Here is a 23895-nt window from a genome sequence, read left to right as displayed (position 1 = left end):
AACACTATTGTGGCAGGCTTTGAGATCCTACCGAGCAAGACATTTCTCAGCTTGGGTTGTGTCAACATTGGTGGAAGAATTGCAGATGCCTTATTAAATGTTCGGTGGTTTCCCTGGTAATTGTCTTTTAAGAACAATAAATTAAATAAGATAAATCGAATTCTAACCAGAATTTTTTTTGCATAATTTTGCTAGAATATGTCACTATAAAACATAATTTGAGTCATACACGGAGCACGTGGGTATGTAAGTAGTTGGATTAAGTATCGGGTTTAAGTTGTCCTTTCGATTCGCTGGACGAGATGAGTTCCTTGCCAGCCCAGCACAATCCAACCCATGTTAATGATTCAAAGCACAACCCAACCCATCACAATCCTTGGTTCAATCTACCCAATGTCTCCTTCCTGAAATCTCTTTCTTTTCCTTGTAAAAATGAACCGACAACCTCAAAAACCAGAGGAATTCCTCCAGTAGCCAAAATAATTTCCCATGCCAAAGCGAAGAATTCCTTTTTGGGAGGTTTTTCTCTAAGAGCATATTTACAGAATAGCTGAAAAGCATGGCCATTATTAATATGTTTTAGCTCGTATTTTTCAACGAGGATGTCATTGCGGCAGTTAACAGTACTGCTGCTTGTAGAGGTCACCGGCACCTGATTATACTTGTCAACAAGATTGCTTCTCATAGAGATCATGATGATCCTGCTTCCTGGACCGAATCAATTTAGATCTCCGGCTAGTGAACTGATTTGTTTAAAATCACTAACATCGCCAAGGATAATGAGAACTCTCGAGATCTCTAAATGTGTACTTGATAAATTCGGTACCTTTAGCAGGATATGTGAATGTGTGTGTTCTCTTTTGGAGGTCACTAACCAAATCTTCTTGGAGAGACAGGAGTCTCCTTTGCTCTAACCCCTTTAAGGAAGCTCTTACCTTCGAAGAGATGACAGATTTTGTTGCAGACAACCGTGGCAAGAGTCAACTAACCAATTCCTGGAAGGCCCGATATCTCAACCACACGTTTTCCGGTCAGCGTTTGCCCTTCGATTACGTTTCCATTTTCATCACCTCTTGCACAGGGTGATCCATCCCGACTAAATGTGCTGTCACATATAAGTCATCCTTCCTCAACAGTCGGTGGACCGTGGAAACATCCTCCTTTTTAAGTTCACGCTCCCTGCCAAAGGGAAAAAGAAGAAGATTAAGATATGAAAAGGAACAACTGGTCGGCTAATACACCAGGCAAAAGAAAAGATGCGTTGACTTTTTGCTTTGTCTAATTTCACAGTGGATCACTCGCGTTGGAGAAGACGAAAGATGTTAGAATAGCATAAAATTGATTGTTGGATTTGTTGCTGAGCTCTAGATTTGGTTGGAAGTCTTGATTTATGGTGGTTGTTAGAAGAAGAACGAAAACTAAAGGAAGTCAGCATGACTTATGGGGGGTGCCGAAGAAGAATGCAGACAAGAAGAGCTACTGCATTCAGTGAAGAAGAGTAGCTATCGAAGCCTGAAGACAAAGAAGGCTACCATTTTTTTATCAAGTGCATTTATTGCACGTCTTTTATTTGACTTTGTTTGGGTGCTTGTATTACTTTGTGGACTCTCTTGTTGTTCATCGTCAATGTTGTCATACACATGTCTAGCGACTAGGAGCGAGCGGTTCTAGGTTTCAGGTTTCAGATTTCTCATAAATTCCACCTAGAACCTGGAATCTACCATCGGGTACAGGTTCCTCATTTTTTGAAACTTGGAACCTATCCGTCGGAACTTGGAACCTGGAACCTATCTTGTCACAGGTTCCAGGATAGGTTCCAAGGTCTAACAAGTTCTTTTTTTTTTTAATTTCATTTTTAGTTAAATAAAATGAAAATGAACACAATAATACTAAACAAGTTTGTCATTCACCAAAGAGAATACAAAAGACTAGTTTTCATGGCATTACGGTTTAAATAAATACAATCAAAATGAAAAGTCATTGCGTGAATCGATACTAGGGGTGAGCGATTCCATCTTTCGTACATGTTCTACTTGGAACCTGAAACCTACCTATGAGAATAGGGTCCTCATTCTTTGGAACCTAAAACCTACCCTATCACAGGTTCCAAGATCGATTCTATGGTCTACCCAAGTTATACCTGTATTATTAATTGAACAATTCCAGTGAATCATCATCTTTAATGACTACCATTTGCTGCTATGATCCACTAACCATAACTTATATTCAGACACACGAAAAATATGAAACATTAACAAGTTATAAAATAAAAACTCATACTAGTGATTCCATATTATACACTCATCATCTAACGCCATGAAACATCGCAGGATCACGCAAAGATATAGACCAAGAAAAAATACAAAAAACTTGTTTAAGTTTCAAGTTCCAGGTTCCACCTACCTAGAACTTGGAACCTATCCATCGAAACAGGTTCCCCAATTTTTGGAACCTGGAACTTACTCTGCATACCTTGGAATCTGAAACCTATAGGTTCTCACTGGTTAGGTTCTCAGGTTCCAGGTTCTACCCTGGAACCATACTCACCCTTATTAGCGACCGGTCATTATAAATGGCTGTGAAGTTCAAAGTAGTAAACATACCAAAAAGCAAAAGCATTTGCATGTCAATAAAAAAGTTCTCCCTCCAATCTTTATGTGTGCATCTGTTCCAAACTTCCATAGTTATCATTATTCTTTTTGGTTTTAACATTTGGTATTAGAGCTAGAAATGACATCCACTAGTTCCATTCAATGCAACTTCCAAAATTGAACGGAAGGAATTTCAACAACTAATCCATCGAGATGAAGGTTCTCTTCAAATCGCATGATTTGTGGAATCTGGTAGAAAACGGCTACAGCAAAGTGGCCGATGTTGAAGAATTCGAGGCTTTAAGAAAGGAGGAGAAAGATTCTGTGGTGGAGTCATGGAAGAAAGATTAGAAAGCATTATATGTGATTTTTCAAGCTATGGAGGAAACAATATTTGAAAAAATATCGAGTGTAGAGACCGCGAAAGAAGCGTGGGATATTTTGCAAAAATCTTACAAAGGCTATGATCATGTTCGACGGGTGTGGCTTCAAGCACTTCGAGGTGATTTTGAGTCTTTATGCATGAATAACTCTGAATCAATCTCGGTATATTTCGATCGTGTGCAAACCATTGTTAACCAATTGAGAGTTAATGGTGAAGAACTCCAAAATGTATGAGTCGTAGAAAAATTCTTGAGGTCTTTGACCGAAAGATTTGACCACGTCGTCGCAACGTTCGAGGAAGGACATGATGTGTCAACCCTAACATTGGACCGGTTGATGGGTTCATTGTGCTTGCCTGAGCAAAGAATGAATCAAAAATCCACCGGTTCAAATCCTGACCAAGCATTGCAAAGTCGGGTTGCTCCATCAAGTCGAGGAGGCTATCAAGGCGTTTGAGGTTGTGGAGGAGGCTGGGGTAGAGGTGGAAATTTGAATTTCACCAGAAAATATAAAACATGTGACAAATCAAAGGTAAAGTGTTTTAAGTGCAATAAATTTGGACATTAGAAATCCGAATGCCAGGCAAAAGCGACATACGAGTAGATGGAACACGCACATGCCACCGATGTTGAGGAATACATGATGTTAGCATATAAGAAGGATGACTCGAGCACTATAGACACCAACATATGGTACCTGGATACTAGTTGCAGCAATCATATGTTCGACAAGAAGGAGTTGTTCTTGCAGTTGGACGAGACGAGTCGCGGTGAAGTCAATTTTGGGAATAAATAAAAAATTCCTGTGACGGGAAAAGTTAACATCAATATCGAGTCTAAAGATGGTACTACTGTTACCATTGCAGATGTTTACTTTGTACCAAGACTTTTTTGGGATTTGCTAAGTGTTGGGCAACTTTATGAAAAAGGCCACAAGGTTCATATTGAAAATGGAGTTTGCACCATTAGAAGTGTCAACAATAAGTTGATCACGACGGTGCAAATGACAAAGAACTGGATGTTTCCCCTGACTCTTCAAATGAAGAATCTCTTGAGTTTTTAAGCAATGATGAAAGATAGCAATTGGCTATGGCATCTTCAATTCAGGCATCTAAATTTTCGTGGACTAAAATTACTGGTTCAGAAAAAGATGGTGACCAGCATGCCTTTGATTAACTATCCAGATTGTCCATGCGAAAGATGTCTTGTTGGAAAACAACATCGAGAATCTTTTCCAGTTCGAAAGCCAGAAGAGCAAAACAACCATTGAAATTGGTATATACGAACATATGTGGCTCTGTTGAGATTGAATCATTCAGATAAAAAAGGTACATGTTAATCTTTGTGGATGATTTTACCAGAAAAACTTGAGTATATTTTCTAAGAGAAAAATCTGAAGCTTTGGGCAAGTTTAAAGAATTTAAAGTCTATGTTGAAAAACACAATGGCTTTAATTTGAAGACGTTGAGATCATATAGAGGGGGAGAATTGACAAATATTGTAAAATTCATGGAGTGAAATGTCAGTTGACTGTCAGCTATACTCCTCAGCAAAATGGTGTAGCAGAAAGAAAGAATATGACAACTTTTGAAATGGTAAGAAGTATGCTAAAAGCTAAAAATTTACCCAAGAAGTTTTGGGTAGAAGCCGTTGCGTGTGTTGTATTTGCGCTGAACAGGTGTCCAACAAGGAGTGTTCTTGGAAGAACCCCATAGGAGGCTTGGTGCGGCAACAAGTCAAATGTTTCGTTCCTATAAATATTGGGTGCGTGGCATATCCCCATATACCAGATAAACGGAGGAAGAAGTTAGATGACAAAAGCGAGAATTGCATCTTCATTGGCTACAACGACACTACTAGAGATTATAAGTTGTATAACCTAGTCACTGAAAATGTGATCATCAGCTGGGATGTCCAATTTTTAGAAGATGAAGCTTGGGACTGGAACCCAAAAGGTGATCGGGAAAGCTTTACCATTAAAGATGAACCATTGGAAGGAGATACATAAAAAACCTCCATCATCTTTGACTAGGGGTGCATCTTATCCATCATCTTCGACTGGTGGTGCATTTTCTTCACCTACAGTAGCTTATGAACTACCATTACGTCATTCACAGCAATTACGAGAGACTTCAGCAAAATTTAGGGATTATGTGGTCAGAAGAGACGATGACAGCGATAGTAACGGAATCACTGATGAAACTATTGTAAATTTTTGTTTATTTGCTGAATGTGACCCTGTATTTTAATGATGAAGCAGCTATAGATAAGAAGTGGCTCCAAGCAATGGATGAAGAAATCTACTCCATTGAAAAGAATGACACATGGGTGTTTAACTTCTTTACCTCCTGGTAAGAAGCCCATTGGTGTCAAGTGGGTGTACAAGACGAAGTACAAACCCAACAGTCAGGTGGACCGTTACAAAACCATATTGATTGTAAAGGGCGAGCTACAAGCAAAAGCCAGGTATTGATTATTTTGAAGTAATTGCACCAATGGCCCGAATGGATACCATTCGGATGATCTTAGTACTTGCAGTTCAAAACCGTTGGAAGATTTATCAAATGGATGTGAAATTAGCATTTCTCAATGGTGTCCTTGAAGGGGAAGTCTACGTGGAGCAACCGCAGGGTTATGAGAAGAAATGGCATGAAAATCAAGTTTACAAGTTGAAAAATGCATTGTATGGGCTAAAACAGGCACCTCGTGCTTGGTACATGCGGATCAACATGTACCTGTTAGAACATGGTTTTCAAAAGTGCCTGTAAGAGCATACATTGTATATCAAGTCAAATACTAATGGCGACGTAATAATTATGTGTCTTTATGTTGATGACTTGATATTTACAGGAAGCTGTAAAAAGATGTTTGCTAAATTCAGGGAGGCTATGGCTAGCTAGTTCGAGATGACAGATTTGGGATTGATGTCCTATTTTCTTGGCCTTGAAGTGAAGCAGACAAATGATGGCATATTAATTTCATAGTAGAAATATGCTAATGATATCTTGAAACGATTGAAAATGGAATTGCTCAAACCAATTCGGACTCCCATAGTAGAACGGTTAGAGCTGAAGAAAGAAGGCACGAGTGAACTAGTAAATCCTACTTATTTCAAAAGCATTGTTGGCAGTTTGAGATATTTGGCCTCTACTAGGCTAGATATTACTTATGTAGTGAGAATTATTAACAAGTTCATGGAAAACTTGTACCAATTACATTTGCAATCCGCAAAAAGAATTTTATGGTATGTCGTGAAACTCGTGACCATGGAATTTTATATTCTTATACTAGCAATTTGAGTTTAGTGCGTACATAGACATTGATTGGGTAGGTGATACTGAGACTTGGAAGAGTACTTCTACATATGCTTTCTTTCTTCGATTAGGAGTAATTTCTTGTCATAAAAAAAAATAACAAGTTGTTTCACTCTCGATAGCTGAAGCAGAATACATGACGTTAGCTTCAACTGCATGTCAAGCGATATGGCTTTGTAGGATGCTGTGTGAATTGAAACATGAACAAACAAGTCCTACCAAAATGATGTGTGACAATAAGTCGGCTATTACATTAGCCAAGAATTCAGTTTTTCATAGTAGGAGCAAACAAATCGACATCAAGTATCACTATATTCGTGAGAGAGTCAAAGATGGTGAGATTGAGCTTAATTTTCGTAGATCAAAACATCAGATTCAAGACATTTTGACAAAATCGTTGAAGGTGGATTCGTTCGAAAGATTAAAATGATGCTCGGTGTTGTTGAATTCAAAAATCAATTTTAAGGGAGGCGGTTAGAATAGTATAAAATTGATTGTTGGATTTGAGCAAGCTGGTTGCTGAGCTCTAGATGTGGTTGGAAGGCTTGATTTATGGTGAGTGTTAGAAGAAGAACGAAAACAAAAGGAAATCAGCACGATTTATAGTGGGTGCCTCAAGAAGAATGAAGACAAGAAGAGCTAATGCATTTAACGAAGAAGAGTAGCTATTGAAGCATGAAGACAAAGAAGGCTACGTTTTTTTTTATCAAGTGCATTTGTTGTGTGTGTCTTTTATTTGACTTTGTTTGGGTGCTTGTATTACTTTGTGGGCTTTTTTATTGTTCATCATTTAATGTTGTCAGACACAAAAGTCTAGCGACCAGTCACTATAAATGGCTGTCAAGTTCAGAGTAGTAAACACACCAAAAAGCATAAGCATTTGCATTTCAATAAAAAGTTCTCCCTCCTGTCTTTATTTGTGCCATATTCCAAACTTGCATAGTTATCATTATTCTTTCAATTAATACCGTGAAAAATTTTAAATTAATATATTTATAATAAATTTATCTCAAATTAATTTTTTATCATCAAAAACCTTAAACTAATACACCTGTGATAATTTTACCTTCAGTTAATTTTCGTTAAATTTTATTATAAAATATCTGAGTTGGATAACACTGACAGTTGACGAATATACCAGTTTGAGGTTTTGGCCTCCATTTGTTACAAGTGTAACAGTTTGTGATTTTTCGTGGTATCAATTCAATTTAACGGAGGGTAAATTTGTCACAAATGCACTAATTTGGGGTTTATGGTGATAAAAAAATTAATTTAGGGTAAATTTGTCACATGTATACTAGTTTGAGGTTTTTTGTAGTATTAACTTTTATTCTTTTTTGTTCCAACAAAAGAAACATAGAAATCTTAATTTCGTTTTACCCGTGGAATTTCTCCAGTTCCCATCGTTGCTTTCTTGAAACACTCTGCACAGCCTTCTTCCAGTTGTTTATAGTCGCTGACATCACCCCCTCGGTCGCATGGTGGTAGAAGGGTTGCTGGTAACTCTCCTGTTGGTTGCCGATCACTGAAAGGCTGACGTTGTAGAAAATGGGCATGATTGTCCCGTGACACTCCATCATTTTGTTGTAAATTAAGTTGGATCGCAATTGATCGCAGCGGAATTATAATTGTCAGAATCGAGTAAGATGTCGCCGTATATTCTCTTTGCAGAAAAAAAAAACGTACATAACACAGCAAAAGAAGAACGATACACCATAAGTTTTTACGTAGAAAACCCAATATGGGAAAAATCACGGGACGCTGATCCAGGAACTGCTCCAATATAATCAAAGGATTATAATTAACACTCTAACGGTGTTTCTCTCACAATAAATCCTCACAATTCTCACAAAACACATCCTCACTTGATGAACTCTCATGATCTCTCGTGTTTACGCACATTGTTGAAAACTCTTGTTATTTCTCTGGAGTATTTTTCGGTGCACACAGAAACCTCTACCTAAGCCCTTCTGTTTATAGCGGTAGATCTCCACCCAAGTTAAGAATCCTCCTTGATTGATTGAAAATCACCTTCTAATTAGAAATCTCCCCGATTGATTGGAATTTTTCTAATTAGGCAATCACTAGAATTGATTCCATCCTAGTATTATTTCTAAATAAGATTTCTTATTTAGATTTATTCCTTGTCAGCATCCTACCATAATAGGACTCGTTCCTATTAGGTATTCTTGATGAGCAATTTTTGGGATATTTCAAATCGATTCCCGAACATGTTGGGCTGCTCCCAACAAATCTCCTCCCAGCCCATCATGGAGGATCTTAAACTTCCTTATCACTTCGATAAGCCAGCCTCCTTCCTACAAAATTTTAGTTTCTCTGTAGATAGAGACTTTGTCAACATATCAGCACAATTTTTGTCCGTGTGGATCTTCTCGAGCTTTAATTGCTTCTCTTCCAACATTTCTTGTATCCAATGATACCTTATATCAATATGTTTCGTCCTTGAGTGAAATGTGGAATTTTTACTGAGATGAATAGCGCTTTGGCTATCGCAATGCACAACATACTCATTTTGCTTATGCCCCAACTCTTGCAGAAATCTCTTCATCCACAACATCTCTTTGCTAGCTTCAGTGGTGGCTATGTACTTAGCCTCCGTTGTGGATGATGCAACGCACTTTTGCAATCTTGATTGCCAAGAGACAGCTTTACCTACAAAAGTCATCAAATAACTAGACGTAGATCGCTTGGATATACATCTCCTGCCATGTCTGCATCGGTGAACCTCTCAAGTGTCGATTTTCCATCACCAAAACATAAACACAAACTAGATGTACCTTTAAGATACCCGAGTATCCACTTGACAGCCTCCCAATGTTGTTTGCCGGGGTTTGACATGTATCGGCTAGCAATTCCAACAACATACCCAATATCGGTCGTGTGCACACCATTGCATACATGAGACTTCCGACGGCAAAGGCATAAGGAATCCTCAACATCTCTTCTTTCTCCCTTTCACTTGAGGGACACTGCCTCGTGTTGAGCTGAAAATGACTAGCCAAAGGCGAGCTGACTGCTTTGGCGTTACTCATGTTGAATCTTTGCACAACTTTTTCTACATATCTCTCTTGGGATAACCACAGCTTTCCACAAGCTCTATCGCGTGATATCCTCATCCCAAGTATTTGCCTTGCTGGTCCAAGGTCCTTCATTGGTAAATTCCTTGCTCAACTCCTCCTTGAGCTTTGTGATTTTTCTAACATCATGCCCCACAATTAATATATCATCAACATATAACAAAAGAATCAGAAAATAACCGCCATTGAATTTCTTGATGAACACGCAATGATCTCCCATCGTCTTCTTGTATTCATTCCTCTCCATGAATGCATCGAACTTCTTGTACCATTGCCTTGGAGCTTGTTTGAGCCCGTAGAGACTTTTCTTCAACCTGCAAACAAAATTTTCCTTCCCTTTGGTCACAAAACCTTCGGGTTGCTCCATGTATATCTCCTCATCAAGAACACCATATAAGAATGCCGTTTTTACGTCAAGTTGCTCGACCTTCAAGTTCAAGATTGCTGCTAAACCAAGAACTACTCAAATGGATGACATCTTTACAACAGGAGAGAAAATCTCCTCATAATCAACTCCTTTTTGCTGACTGAAACCCTTCACCACCAATCTTGCTTTGTACCGTGGTTTGGGGTTGTTTTCTTCAGTCTTCAACCTAAACACCCATTTGTTTTTGAGTGCTTTTCGGCCCTTTGGTAGCTTCACCAAATCAAAGGTGTGATTATCATGCAATGATTGCGTCTCTTCTTGCATTGCTTTTATCCATTCCTTCTTGTGGACATCAATTTTTACTTCTTGAAAATTCTCGGGTTCTCCCCCGTCAATGAGAAGCACATACTCGTTTGGGGAGTATTTTCTGTTAGGTTACCTTTCTCTTGTTGATCTCCTTGGCTGCTCTTGAGGAACATCATCAATATCAATCACTTCCTCCTCAACCTCATCATCAACTTCTGCTTCTCCTTCTTCTTGAGCTTCCGCTCCATCACCTCCACCATCTTCATTATTAGTCTCGGCCTCAACTCTTTCGGCAGCTTCATCATTGGCTGCTGTCTCGATTTGTGTTTGCTCAATTGAATCATTCTCGACTTCTTTTTGTGCTCTTGCACTAACAGAATTTTCTAATCAGTCTATGGATTCCAAGTCAACTAACTCTTCCTCCACACTTTGAGGTTGTTCGTGCTTCTTGAGGTCTTTGATAGTTTGATCCTCAAAGAACGCCACATCTCGGCTTTGAAACACCTTCTTGCTTTCGGGATCCCACAATCTATAGCCAAAATCCTCGTGAGCATATCCCAAGAATATGCACTCCTTGGTCTTTCCATCTAACTTGGCTCGTTCATCTCTTGGTACGTGTGCGAATGCCCTGCAACCAAATACCCTCAGGTGACTGTAAGAAAAATCCTTACCATTCCATACACTTTGTGGTGTCACGCCTTTAAGTGGAATTGAAAGTGACAAATTTATCAAATTTACCGCCGTCCTCATTGCCTCCCCCCAAAAGGAGTTTGGCAATTTCGCATGGGAGAGCATACACCTTATCCTCTCACATATTGTTCGATTCATCCTCTCGGCAATACCATTGTGTTGTGGTGTCTTAGGCACTGTTTTCTCGAACCTTATGCCATGAACTTTGCAGTAATCCTCAAATGGCCCTCGGTATTCCTTGCCATTGTCAATCCGTACGCACTTCAATTTTCTGCCGGTCTCCCTTTCTAGTTTCACATGCAAACCCTTGAAGGTATCAAGAACTTGATCCTTCGTCTTCAATGCAGTTGCCCACACCTTCCTTGAAAAATCATCTATGAAGGCAACACAATAAAAAGCACCACTAGCATTTCTCGAAGTCATAGCATAAACATCGATATGTAACAAATCAAGTTGATTAGCCCTTTTTAATGGTGAAATAGATTTAAAGGCAACTCTATTATTTTTTCCTACAATGCAGTCTTCACAAGGATTTATAGAGGTATCTTTTATGCCTGGTAATAAATTCTTCGATGTGAGAACCTTCATCCCATTTTCACCCATATGTCTAAGACTTTTGTGCCAAAGCTCGCTAGATACATTCCTCACTGCATTAACATCTCCACTACATAGCTTTGCTTGTATGGTATATAGTGATACGTTTTTCACTCCTCTTGCTACCACCAAGTTGCCTTGGTTAACTTCCACTTCCCTTCTCCAAAGTGACTCATACTCATATAACCATCATCATCTAGCTTTGCTACGGAGATCAGATTAAGGCGAATATTAGGGACATGCCTTACCTGTAACGACCCGGTCCGACGAGGGCGGGGAGTGGTCGCCGGGGCCAGAGGGCTTGGACAAGGAGCGGCTCCTGGCAGGCTTCTAGGATGGCAAGGGGGGGCATGTCTCTTGTCCCACATCGCTTAGGGGGGGAGTCCTGGGCTAGTTTATAAGGCTTGGGTTCTCTACTCTGTGTAACGCGTTTCACACAAGCTTCCGCTGTGCTGAGAACAAAGCCTTGAGGGGTGGGTCTGGCCTGTGGGCTTGCGCCCCAAAGAGGACAATATTGGGCTTGGGAGAGGAAGGGCCAGAGAGCGCCTCTGCCCAAGACAACGCGTTTTAAAGCCGTGAGGGTCAGTGGGCCCAAAGCGGACAATATTACACAGTGTAGACCCCGGGTCCTTACAAATGGTATCAGAGCCGACTCCCGACCGCGTGTGGGGCCACAGCGAGGACGCTGTGCTCGAAGGAGGGGAGAATGTAACGACCCGGTCCGACGAGGGCGGGGAGTGGTCGCCGGGGCCAGAGGGCCTGGACAAGGAGCGGCTCCTGGCAGGCTTCTAGGATGGCAAGGGGGGCATGTCTCTTGTCCCACATCGTGTAGGGGGGAGTCCTGGGCTAGTTTATAAGGCTTGGGTTCTCTACTCTGTGTAACGCGTTTCACACAAGCTTCCGCTGTGCTGAGAACAAAGCCTTGAGGGGTGGGTCTGGCCTGTGGGCTTGCGCCCCAAAGAGGACAATATTGGGCTTGGGAGAGGAAGGGCCAGAGAGCGCCTCTGCCCAAGACAACGCGTTTTAAAGCCGTGAGGGTCAATGGGCCCAAAGCGGACAATATTACACAGTGTAGACCCCGGGTCCTTACATTACCTCTTTCAATATCAGCTTGCATCAATTGTTGGTCTTAATCTCAACACTTCGTATGCCAACAATCTTCGACGAGCCATCTTTACCCATTCTCACGAGACCGAAATCTCCAACTGTATACGAAGAGAAAAATTCTCTCTTGGGGACTACGTGAAAGGAGGCTCCAGAATCAACTAGCCAAGTGGTGTCCTGGCATGTTAAGTTAATGCTCTCATCAGTGTGGATAATCATCATGTCTTCATAAACTGTAGTGACATTCGCAACCGGTGCTTCAACTTGCTTCTTGGCTGCCTTCAATTGACAATCTCTAATAAGATGTCCAGTTTTTCCACAATGAAAACAAACCCTCTTCTCAACCCTTGGCCTTGAGATTGAACGATCTTTAGGTCCATGGCTTTTGTTCCTCTCACGCTCTACTTTCTTCCCTTGTTCATTTATAACAAGAGTTCTATCACCAATGGTTGTAGTAGCCCTCATCTTTGCGCCTTTGCTCTTCACTCAACAATCTGTCTTTCACTAACTCCACGGTCAATTCTCCATTAGGCGTGGAATTGTGAATTGACACAACTAAGGTGTCTTAGCTTTTTAGCAGAGAACCTGTTAGGAAGTGTGTATGCAATTTTGGAGTGATCATCCTTTCCATTGCATTAATTTGATTCACCAGACCTCCCATAGTGCCTATGTGCTCAGAGACACTGGTTCCATCTTTGTACTCCATATGCGACACCCTTTTTATCAGGCTTGCTATGTTTTGAGATGTATTCCTCGCGTATGTCCGCTCTAGATTTTTCCACAAATCATAAGCATTGTCTTGTTGGGTGAAGTTTTCAAAGATGCTTTGATCGAGCCACCTTTTAATGGTGCCAACACATCTTTTGTCGAGGATAGTCCACTCATCCTCCTCCTCTTCTTCTTCTGGTGCTAATATCGGGGATTTTGAGGATTCTTCTCCTTCCTCTCCAATTTTTGCTGATTTAGGAGCTGATGCCAGAGTCTTTACCATGCCCTTTGGAGGCATTCTTGTCTTGATTGGCCTTTGCAAGCCCTTGATGTAGAGATGATCGTCCATCTTGCACCTCCATATTGCATAATTCGTAGCTATGAGCATAATCATGTTGACCTTGTCTTCTGACATCTTTTACAACTCTGCTCTGATGCCACTTTGTTGTAAATTAAGTTGGATCGCAATTGATCACAACGGAATTATAATTGTCAGAATCGCGCAAGATGTCGCCGTATATTCTCTTTGCAGAAAAAAAACGTAAATAACACAGCAAAAGAAGAACGATACACCATAAGCTTTTAAATGGAAAACCTAATATGGGAAAAACCACGGGACGCTGATCCAAGAACTGTTCCACTATAATCAAAGGATTGCAATTAACACTCTAACGGTGTTTCTCTCACAATAAATCCTCACAATTGTCACAATACACATCATCACTTGATGAACTCTCATGATCTCTCGTGTTTACGCACATTGTTGAAGACTCTTGTGATTTCTTTGGAATATTTTCGGGTGCACACAGAAACCTCCACCTAAGCCCTTTTGTTTATAGCGGTAGATCTCCACCCAAGTTAAGAATCCTCCCTGATTGATTGAAAATCACCTTGTAATTAGAAATCTCCCCGATTGATTGGAATTCTTCTAATTAGGCAATCACTAGAATTGATTCAATCCTGGTATTCTTTCTAAATAAGATTTCTTATTTAGATTTCTTTCTTGTCAGCGTCCTACCATAATAGGACTCGTTCCTATTAGGTATTCTTGATGAGCAATCTTCGGGATATTTCAAATCGATTCCCGAACATGTTGGGCTGCTCCAAACACATTTTCTCCACCTCCTTCAGACAACTCTTACTGGAAGCGAAATCTTTGGAGAAGATGGGTATACATATCTCCGAGTGCCTGACAACTTCGAAGATTTTGGGCATGATCTCTTCTACGATCTCAATCCCATCATAATCGATAAATGCAATGATTCCTGAATCAGCGAGGCCTTCGTAGAGAAAGTCAATGAAGCCCCTCCGAACATCTCCGCCTCTGAAACTGAGGAAGACATCGTGGCGGCAAACATCGGGCTATCTAGGAGACAGAAGGGACGGTTGGTTATTGCAGATATCCATGAGTGAGAAGCTCAAGAAAAACGTGTAAAGACCAGGCCTTTCGTCGGACGGGGGACAACTGGGAGATCGCTCGAGGAAGAGAACAAGCTAACAGACCTGCTACGGTCTAGGAAGCTTACAGACCAAAGCCATGGAATCTTGACTTCGGGTAAGGGTATTCCAACGTGCAACCCGAATTGACATCTCTCCGTTAATATATTACAATAAAGCTTTACCGTCCATTTTTTAAACTATCGATCAGATTACCATTATACTTCGTAAAGTTACTAAAGCATATACTAAACATAAGTAATTTCTCATTTGTAGTAGAGTATTTTATATACAGTGAAAACAATTATTTGTATATAAACATGTTATTTCTAGTAATATCTCCTCTTTACAAGTGTAATATTGACGAAAATTAATCGACCAAATCAAATAAGGGTCAATTAGCACCCTAAGAAAAGACAAAAACGAGAGAAAAAAATTAAAAAAAGAGAAGATTTAAAAAGAAATCATAACAGCAATTTATAAATTTGAAAATTAGAGAGGAAAAAAAAAAACCAACAAAGAGTTGCTGGGCAGTGGCAATCACTGCCAACTCTGGCGGGGAACTTGACCCCGCTTAAGATGCATGTAAGTAGTTTGAATAAGTTTTGGGACTCCTAGCTCGAAGTTATCTTTTTGATTGGCTGGATGAAATGAGTTTCATAGCTAATCCAACCCAACCCAAGTAACATGATTCAATACGTCCAAGAGGACTTGATTTGGGGATATAACGCTAGATCCACATGTTCTTGGCTCGTTTCGTCTTTAAGTCCTGTAGAGCATTCTTGTAAGGTGTCTTGCCTAAGATAATGCCGCAAAATATTGGTTTTCACGTGTTGCATGCCTCATCAGAATATGTTCATGTTATCTTTTTTCCAAGATTCGCGAGAACCTATGCTGCACCGACACCGACACGCGACACGACATGACACGCCGACACGTCATTTTTCAAAAAGTAAAGAATTCCGACATGTTGGGACACGTTATATATTAAATGTATATTTTTATATATACATGATAAATTATCATTTTTTTAATTATTTTAATCAAATTAATTTAATATAAATTCACAAATAAATAAATAAATAAAATCAAATTAATTTGATAAATTATATATGACATATTTTATCATGCCATGTGATATAGTAAAAATTCCTTTGTTTGGCCATATATATTTTTCTCTTGGAATACCCATTTTCGTTTTTTTCCTCCCAGTCGTACTCTACTGTAAGGGCTCCTTACTGCCCACGTGCCACAAAAGATTACCTTTTCTTTCCCCTCTCTCACCCTCTCGCAATCAGACGAAGAAATCGCAAATTTCCTCCTCAATCCCACCATTTTTTATTTTCTGCCCGTCTAGTTTTTATCATTCCTCTCTTTCTCCATCAATTTTAAAAAGCTTTTAAGAGGCTATCGTCGTCGTCCACGCTTTTGCTTTTCTTTCCCTAGATTCTCCTCTCTTGACTCTATCTCGTTCTCTCTCTCTCCCTCCCTCCCACTTCTCCGATCAGATCTCCGGCAGCTCTCGCCGCGAAAACTCCGATTCCCAGATCCCCCACCTCCCCGTTCCCCATTTCTTCGAGAGGATTCGTCGTGGGGTTCGCAGCATCCGAGCCTCGATTTGTGGAAATTCGAAACAACGGGTACTCGCTGTCGAAATTCCCAGATCCCCCACCTCCCCGTTCCCCACTTCCAGATCAACGGGTACTCGCTGTCGAAAGGGATCGGGATTATGCGGTATGTGTCCTTGTTCATTGCTCTGGCGAGCGAGAGATCTGATGATGGGGGCTTTTCTTTCTTCTTTCTCCCTTTTGCTCCGGACTCGCGTGTCGCCGGCGTGTCCGGCGCGTTGACCGCGTGTCGGATCTCCAACACGTGTTGACTGCGTGTCCGAGCGTGTCCGCCGCGTGTCGGGCGAGTGTCGGTGTCCGACACCGACACGGTGGCCTCCGGAACGTGTCGGTGCAACATAGGCGAGAACCGGTCGGAAATGGGGAAACAAAGGAGGGGACAAACAAAGAGCATCTTCGGGAAAGGGAAAGAGGGAAGGTAGCGTGGCTCTCACTTCGTCTTCTCTCTTTTGTGCACTGTGGGTTTTATTTTCCTTTGAAATTTCCTTATCAGTCTCGTAATCTTCAGTACTCTTAGTCGCTTACATCAACATTCTCACGTCACTCTATAATGCGTAAACGGGTGATAATCATCGTATATTTTAATATTCTTCGAATAACGGTGAGTTGAGAATGTTATAAAATGAGTAATTTTTCTTATATCTTCGTAAATAATTATTTTTTTTGGATCTTCTTTTCTCATAAATTAACAGCTCAGATTGAACAACTGACAACGCAAATCTGGACCGACCAGTTGACTTGAGTATTCTTTACAAACCCAGGTGGAGTGGAAACTGGACGACGAGAGACTGAGGTGAAGGCAGAATCAAGTATGGCTGACTCCGCAGGCAGAAAACGGAGAAGAGGCGGAAGATGAACCAGCGAGGCTGAATCAAGAAGGTTGAATAAGTATGGCTGAATACGCTGGCGATTATCGGAAAAAAGGCGAAGATGAACCAGCAAGGATGGATCATGGTGAAGGGAAAAGTAGTGAAGATGAACCAGCGAGGCGGAATCAAGTTAAGATAAAATTAGAGGCTAAATCAAGTACGGCTGAATACGCTCGCACAAAACGGAGAAAAGTTGAAGTTGAACCAGCGAGGCGGAACCAAGTTATGACAAAATTAGAGGCTGGATCAAGTATGGCTGAATACGTTGGCACAAAATGGAGAAAAGTCGAAGTTGAACTAGCGAGGCGGAATCAATATATGAAAAAATTAGAGGCGGAATCATCGTATGATGTGTTCTTGAGTTTCAGAGGATGCGATAGTCTTGGATTCGCCGATAGCCTCTGTCAGCACTTGAAAGCTGACGGAATTCGCGTTTTCATATATGACGGAACCCCATCTACTTCCAAAGAGCTTCAGCTATCGGTGTACAGCTCCAAGATCTACATACCTATCTTTTCCGTAAACTACGCTGATTGCCCTCGGTGCCTTGACGCACTCACACTCATGGTAGAACACACGTCTAGATCAGGTGGGAAGAAAGAGATCCTGCCCGTTTTCTATGATGTGAAAACATCACTACCCTACAGAGACGCCCTGAACTCGCACAGGCTGTGGGTGGCCGCTGAGAAAGTCGAGACCTGGCAGAAGGCTCTTGTGGAGGCTAGTAAAGTCAAGGGATGGGAACGAAGCTCATATGAAAGGTATATTACATCTGTCTTCTTCTTCTCTCGTAGGTTTCTTCTGATTTGTCAGCTCAATCGACCAAGGTATTGTCGAGAATGTCAGAAAAAGGAAACTCAACATCCTTTTTCCAGCAGAAGATGCAAGTATTGGTCGACTCTGTTGTACTCTTAATTGACCCCGCTTACACAACATATCTCAGTTTGGCTCAGTGAACTCTCTTTAAAAGTTCATACTATTCATCCACATGGTCACATCATTCTGTATTTCAAAATATGGTCGAGTGATATTTTTTTCCAATGGTAATGGTGACAATATAATCAGTTGGTCGGACTAAATACTTGCTGCAATGGCATTATCTCTCGATCATACAATTACTAACCATCAGTGTAGTATGTTTAATAGATCTTTGAATCAGGTAAATCATGTTCTGCAGTAAAGGATCAGTGATCTTTTAGCACATTCACATTGTCGTTTCATTAAGTAGTGCATTGGGTGGTAGGTCCTCAGATCATATCTGTTAATGATTTGGAACTGAGATTTTTTTTTGCCTGGGCAGTGAAGGGGCACTTATCTCATCCATCGCTGGAAATATTTTGCATAAGCTGATGATGAAGCACAATTATATGTTTGAAGATCTATCCACTGGTGATAACCCCAAGATATCTTCCAGGATCTCGGTATATTTCTTTGCTTCCATTCTCCTCTCTTCTCGAGTACTCTCTCCTAAAGATTGTACCTGTTGATGAAGTTAGTTTCACCTAAAGTGGGTTCTACATCACCTAGATAAAAAGTCTAATCACCACGAAATATTTTTACATGATTATACAGTTGTTGTAAAGTTAGAATATAATAGAAAGAGAAGGCAAACACATGAGCTGAAGCTCCAAGAGAATGCAAGTCATCGTCCGAACTCTGAAGTAGCTTGCATGTACTTCAATTTTTCAGTAGCTAATTACCCTTGCACGGATAGAATCCACAGATAATTGTGGGACAACTCTACACTTCTTAATTATCATTTGTTAATTTCACGATAGATCATATCTTGGATTAGCGGTTTAATGGTCGATGGGAGTAGAATAGCTGGATTTGTAGTAATTGTCGTTTTAGATCACCATAAAAGATATGTAGCTACAGTATTCTTTTCTACTGATGTTCACAATATTAGTAATTCGAGAATACCTCCTACCTTTTATTTGTTAAGGAGAATTGATGCATCAAAACTGAATTACGAAAACATTACTATCAGAAAAAATTTATAGATTATTTTGTGTCTTTTGTATTTTCTAGCAATAGCCACATTGTTTACTCAAGGAAGCACTGTTTGAAAAGCAACTCTATTGTAGTAGCCAAAATCCCGTAATTGCCTTATGAAACAACAAATTAATCTTTTTTCCTTATCCCCACAGCCTTATGCAACCGCTAGGGTTAGACCCAATCGCACGACACGTGCTTGTCACCAGGATAAGTGTGTGTGGATCAAACTTAGCCTCCGTTCGTTTCGCGGAAAATGGAACATTTATGGAAAATATTTTCTAGGAAAATGACACTATTTTCCGGTGTTTGGCTAAAACATGAAAATGAATTGGAAAAAAATTTCCGTCGTTCGGTATGGAAAATATTTTTCTCCATACACTACTTTTAATAATTTTTTTAATTTTTTTAAAAATAATTATAATTATTTTTTAATTAACTTTTTAATAATTTTTTTATTTTTTCTTTTCCTTTTCTTTTACTGCTCAAATAGTCATAGTTATTTCCGACGAAAATGGGCGGTGAGGTAGAATTGGCCATAGTTTTGAGTCGGAGATTTAGGTGAGTGATTTTAGTATAGGGTGGTTAGGACTTAGGAGACATGCTCAAATACCAACTGAACGAGGCACTGATATCACTATTAGTTTTTGGTGTTGATGTACAAGTGTGTACGTGTGTTGTACTTGGCAAAGAAACGACAAGAGATGCGTGTATGAGAGTGGACTTGCACGGCAAAGGAGCACATTGGAACAAAGGGAAAAGAAAAGGAAGAAGGAGAGCTTAGTTGGTTGCTCTTCTAAGTATACATGCTTCGGACGACCCCAAGCCTTTTTACAGGCTTCAACCGACTTAAACATACAAAAATCTCTGCTCAGGTCAGGGATTTTTTTCGTTTCTTTGAATCCTTGCAGATTTCCACCGCCAGAGCTTTGTAAACCGACTTACAAGGCAAATATATCTGCCATGTTGCAGAGATATTCTTAATTAATTCTTCAACACAAGCTTTAGTGGACTTTAGACACTTCCACCACCGCCCAAGGATTCGATTTTTTGTAAGATTTTTCTGGACTTTTCAAGCATATGTCTACCCTAGAAGACTCTGGAAATTGGACCAGTATTTTAACAGCAGAAGCAGTGTGTGATGGGATCGTTCAAATTATGTTTGTGCTTTCTTCCTCTTTCTGTGGCATTAAATTTTAGTCATTACAGATCTTGAACATCTGAATGAGATTTCAAGGTAAACTCCTATTGCATTAATCCCTGCGGCAACTCGGAGATGGTCCCTGATAAGGCTGGTAGTTACTTTTCTGTGCTTCCTTTTCAGACTATGAAGGACAAAAAACAGGGTATGGTAGTCAGATAAGGCTTTTTGATGCTTAGTAAGCCAGATTTATTTGATACATTTTTCCATAATTGAGACAGCGGGTTTATTATCGTATCTTTAGCTTAAATGGGATGCATGGGGTGAATGATTGTGTTGGAGGAACTTCAGTGGAGGTTATATTCCACAACCTATTTACTCTGTCGGCTAAACATTAGTTACAACATCTCAACTAGCAAGGCATATGATTGATTGGCAGGCACATTCAAAGCACATGTTTCAGAGAATGGCCTTATCATCTGGAACTTACAGTACCTCTATATTTTTCTTCTCCTCTAACTTACATTCTGCTAAACTTAAGTACCTTCATAGGAGCTTCAAGACAGTCAAAAATCGGAAATAATGAGATTACTGGAACTGGAAGTGAGCGATGTACGAATTGTTGGAATCCATGGGAGAGATGGCATTGGAAAGACTGCTCTTGCCAAGATCGTATATGACCAAATATCGCTTCGCTTTGACTCTTGCAGTTTTCTTGTGGAGATTGAAGAAACGACGCAGCAACCTGGTGGTGTTCAGTATCTTCAAACCAAGTTGATCTTTGATATTTTGAAAAGAGAGCATGAGATTGCTTCTGCTTTCAAAGGAGTACGATTTTTGAAAGAAATATTTAGGAGTATGAAAGTTCTCATTGTTCTCGATGATGTGGAAAAGGGGTCACTCCTCGAGGAGTTTGTAGGAGCTAAGCTTGATTGGTTTGGTTCTGGAAGTAGAATAATCGTCACCTCAAGAGAAAGCAGAGTTCTTAAAGGTTTTGTTGCTCGAGGGATGGCTCATACTTACAATGTTAATCCGATGGATGATAATCGAGCTTTCGACCTTTTCTGGCAGCATGCAATGGGAATGAGTTATAAACTACATCCATATGTTGAAATTGCAAACAAAATAGTCAAGGCTGCGGAGGGACTTCCACTACTCGTAAAAGTTTTTGGTTCTTTTTTGCATGGTAAAGGAACAAAAGAATGGATTAAATTCAAAGATCTCGTCCAACAATTTCAGGAAGATTACCAGAAGATTCTGAGCATAGTTTATGAAGCATTAGATCAAAAGCAAAAGCAGATGTATCTTGATATTGCATCTTTTCTCCCGGATGTGGATTGCAGGATTGCCTCATATATATGGCATGATTATGATCGTCCTCACGATGAAATCGAGGTCCTTCATCGTACGTCCCTAATAGAAATGGAAGAAAATAAAATAGGCATGCACAGCATGCTAAGGTGCCTTGCCAGGAAGATTATTTACGAAAGTTTCCATGATCCAGGAACACGGGATAGATTCTACATTCCTGCCATAGCCCACGACACGAAGAAGAGGAAAAGGGTATGTCGGGGAAAAAACTAGCATGCAGGCCCTAATTTGTTTTTCCATTTCCTCGAAAAGGTTTCATATATGAAGCATTTTCTTTACCTCGTGATCCATAGTAAAAATTTCATCGTCTGGAGACTTCCACATGTTTGTCTAATTGACTTTTGTGGTCTATTGTGCAGGGAACAGACCACCTTAACACTATTATGGCAGGCTTTGAGATCCTACCGAGCACGACATTTCTCAGCTTGGGTTGCGCCAATATTGGTGAAAGATTTGCAGATGTCCTATTGAATGTTCGGTGGCTTCACTGGCAAGGGTGCCCTCGAGATTTTGGAGCAATTACCATTCATTTAGGCAACCTAGTTATTCTTGATCTTTCGTGGAGCAAAGTTACCGAATCCTGGGGAGGTTGGAAAGGAATTAAGGTGGGTTTATAGCTCATTTAATTTTGTGTTCGTGTTGGCTCTAAAGTACATTTAGAGTTCTACTCCATCTGAACTTTTTCCGTTATTTTGCAGATGGATCGTTTGAAAGTCTTGAATCTTACCGGTTGTGCGGACTTATTAGTTACCCCCAGCTTCTCTTGTTACCCAAATTTGAAGATACTGATCCTTGAGCGATGTTCACGATTGGTTCATTTAGATTCTTCAATTAATGATCTGAAGCTCTTGGTTACCTTGAATTTGAAGTTCTGCTCTGAACTTAGCATGTTGCCAGTGGAAATGGATGGGATGAATGCTTTGGAAGAGCTCCTGATTGATGGCACTTCCGTACGAGAACTTCCTGCATCGATAGGAAAATTGGTTCAACTGCAAATTCTTAGTGCCACTAATTGCTTCTCATTGGTTCGGCTTCCCAGTTCAGTTTGTGAACTTCAAGCTCTTTCAGTGTTGGCCTTGGATAACGCGAAAATTCTTGAACTCCCGGAGTCAATTGGAGACTTGGGAGAACTCATACGCTTGTCTTTGAGGGATTGTCATGGGCTAGGAAAACTTCCGGAATCCATCGGAAAACTAGAAGACTCATTAGTAGAGTTGGACATTTCAGGTACGGGTATTTCGAAGTTGCCTGATTCAACTAAAAACCTGCAGAGTTTGAAAGTGCTGAAAATGGATTCATGTTTCATAAGAGAATTTCCTCGTGACATTGGAGAGTTGACAAACCTGGAAGAAGTACATGCCTCCTGGTGCAGGAGTTTGGAGGGAGTCATTCCGCGTGGTATTTCAAAACTACATTGTCTCAAGGAACTGAGGCTTCGAGGTACTCGTATATCCAGCCTTCCGTCAGAAATCCAATTCATGTCAAGTCTTCAGACTCTGGATTTACTACACTGCGACGTTCTTGAAGAGTTGCCTCCCCTTCCCTCTAGCCTAGTCAACCTCTATGTCACTACTGGCCACTCTCAATGTACGTAAAACACGATTGCTGAGCTTCCCTCTCTCGCATGAAGAGCCTTCCTCTGCCCTTGGTGGTAGCTTCCTTCCAAGACCCTAAACCCTAAGTTACTGTTGTTGGGATTTTTCAGCGAAAACATGCATGGGTCAAATTAATTTAAAATCGCAGCGGAAGTAAAAACCATGCATTTCTTGTGTCTCAAAAACATTTTCGCGCATTTTAACAAGAAGCACTCAGAAACGAAGAGGGTTAATCACATTAACCTTGTATCGTGCGCAAAGCAATTTAGTTATAAAGTTATTCAATTCCAGATCATAGACATCCGGTCTTCTCGTAGCCGATTTCCTCATAGCATGCCTAAAGTAATATGATTCTAATGTTCTTTAGTTCAAGCGAATCTAGTTATGATGTTTTTTAGTTCCAGCCCCACAAATGTCGGATCTCTAGTTCAAACACACCACTAATCACGCGTCGAACAGTAGAGAGAAATTTGAGAGATTTTCACAACTTTAATTGTGCTAGCAATTGTTCTTGTGTGTTAATCAAAATGATTGATCTAAATCATCACTTTTGTCAATCTCAGATCCAATTTATTTAAATCAATTCGGCCATTAACTCTGATATCGTTTCAGAGCATTAATTCGACCGCTGAGTTTGAACCTGTTTTAGAGTATGAATCTGGACGTTGATTCCTAAACCGTTTTAGAGCATTATTCTGGGCATT

At 40.3% G+C, this 23895-nt stretch overlaps 1 protein-coding gene and 1 pseudogene across 1 annotated transcript; one reads left to right on the top strand and one right to left on the bottom strand.

Moving 5' to 3' along the window:
- Positions 1-367: 367 nt before the first annotated feature.
- On the bottom strand, positions 368-14562 carry LOC115688017 (TMV resistance protein N-like; annotated as a pseudogene).
- A 2548-nt stretch (positions 14563-17110) lies between these two features.
- On the top strand, positions 17111-23191 carry LOC115688018 (disease resistance protein RUN1-like). The gene is made up of 5 exons (XM_030613745.2): positions 17111-17850; positions 18390-18510; positions 20778-21788; positions 21956-22201; positions 22295-23191. The coding sequence occupies exons 1-5, from the start codon at positions 17111-17113 to the stop codon at positions 23189-23191; spliced, it is 3015 nt and encodes a 1004-aa protein (XP_030469605.1).
- The last annotated feature ends 704 nt before the right edge of the window (positions 23192-23895 follow it).

Source organism: Syzygium oleosum, unplaced genomic scaffold (assembly GCF_021117445.2).
Source record: "Syzygium oleosum isolate NSW1041296 unplaced genomic scaffold, Sole_v2.1 Sole_v2.13, whole genome shotgun sequence".
NCBI classification, from domain to species: domain Eukaryota; kingdom Viridiplantae; phylum Streptophyta; class Magnoliopsida; order Myrtales; family Myrtaceae; genus Syzygium; species Syzygium oleosum.
Note: the sequence above shows the minus strand (reverse complement) of the source record. Positions and strands in the feature narration are given on the sequence as shown.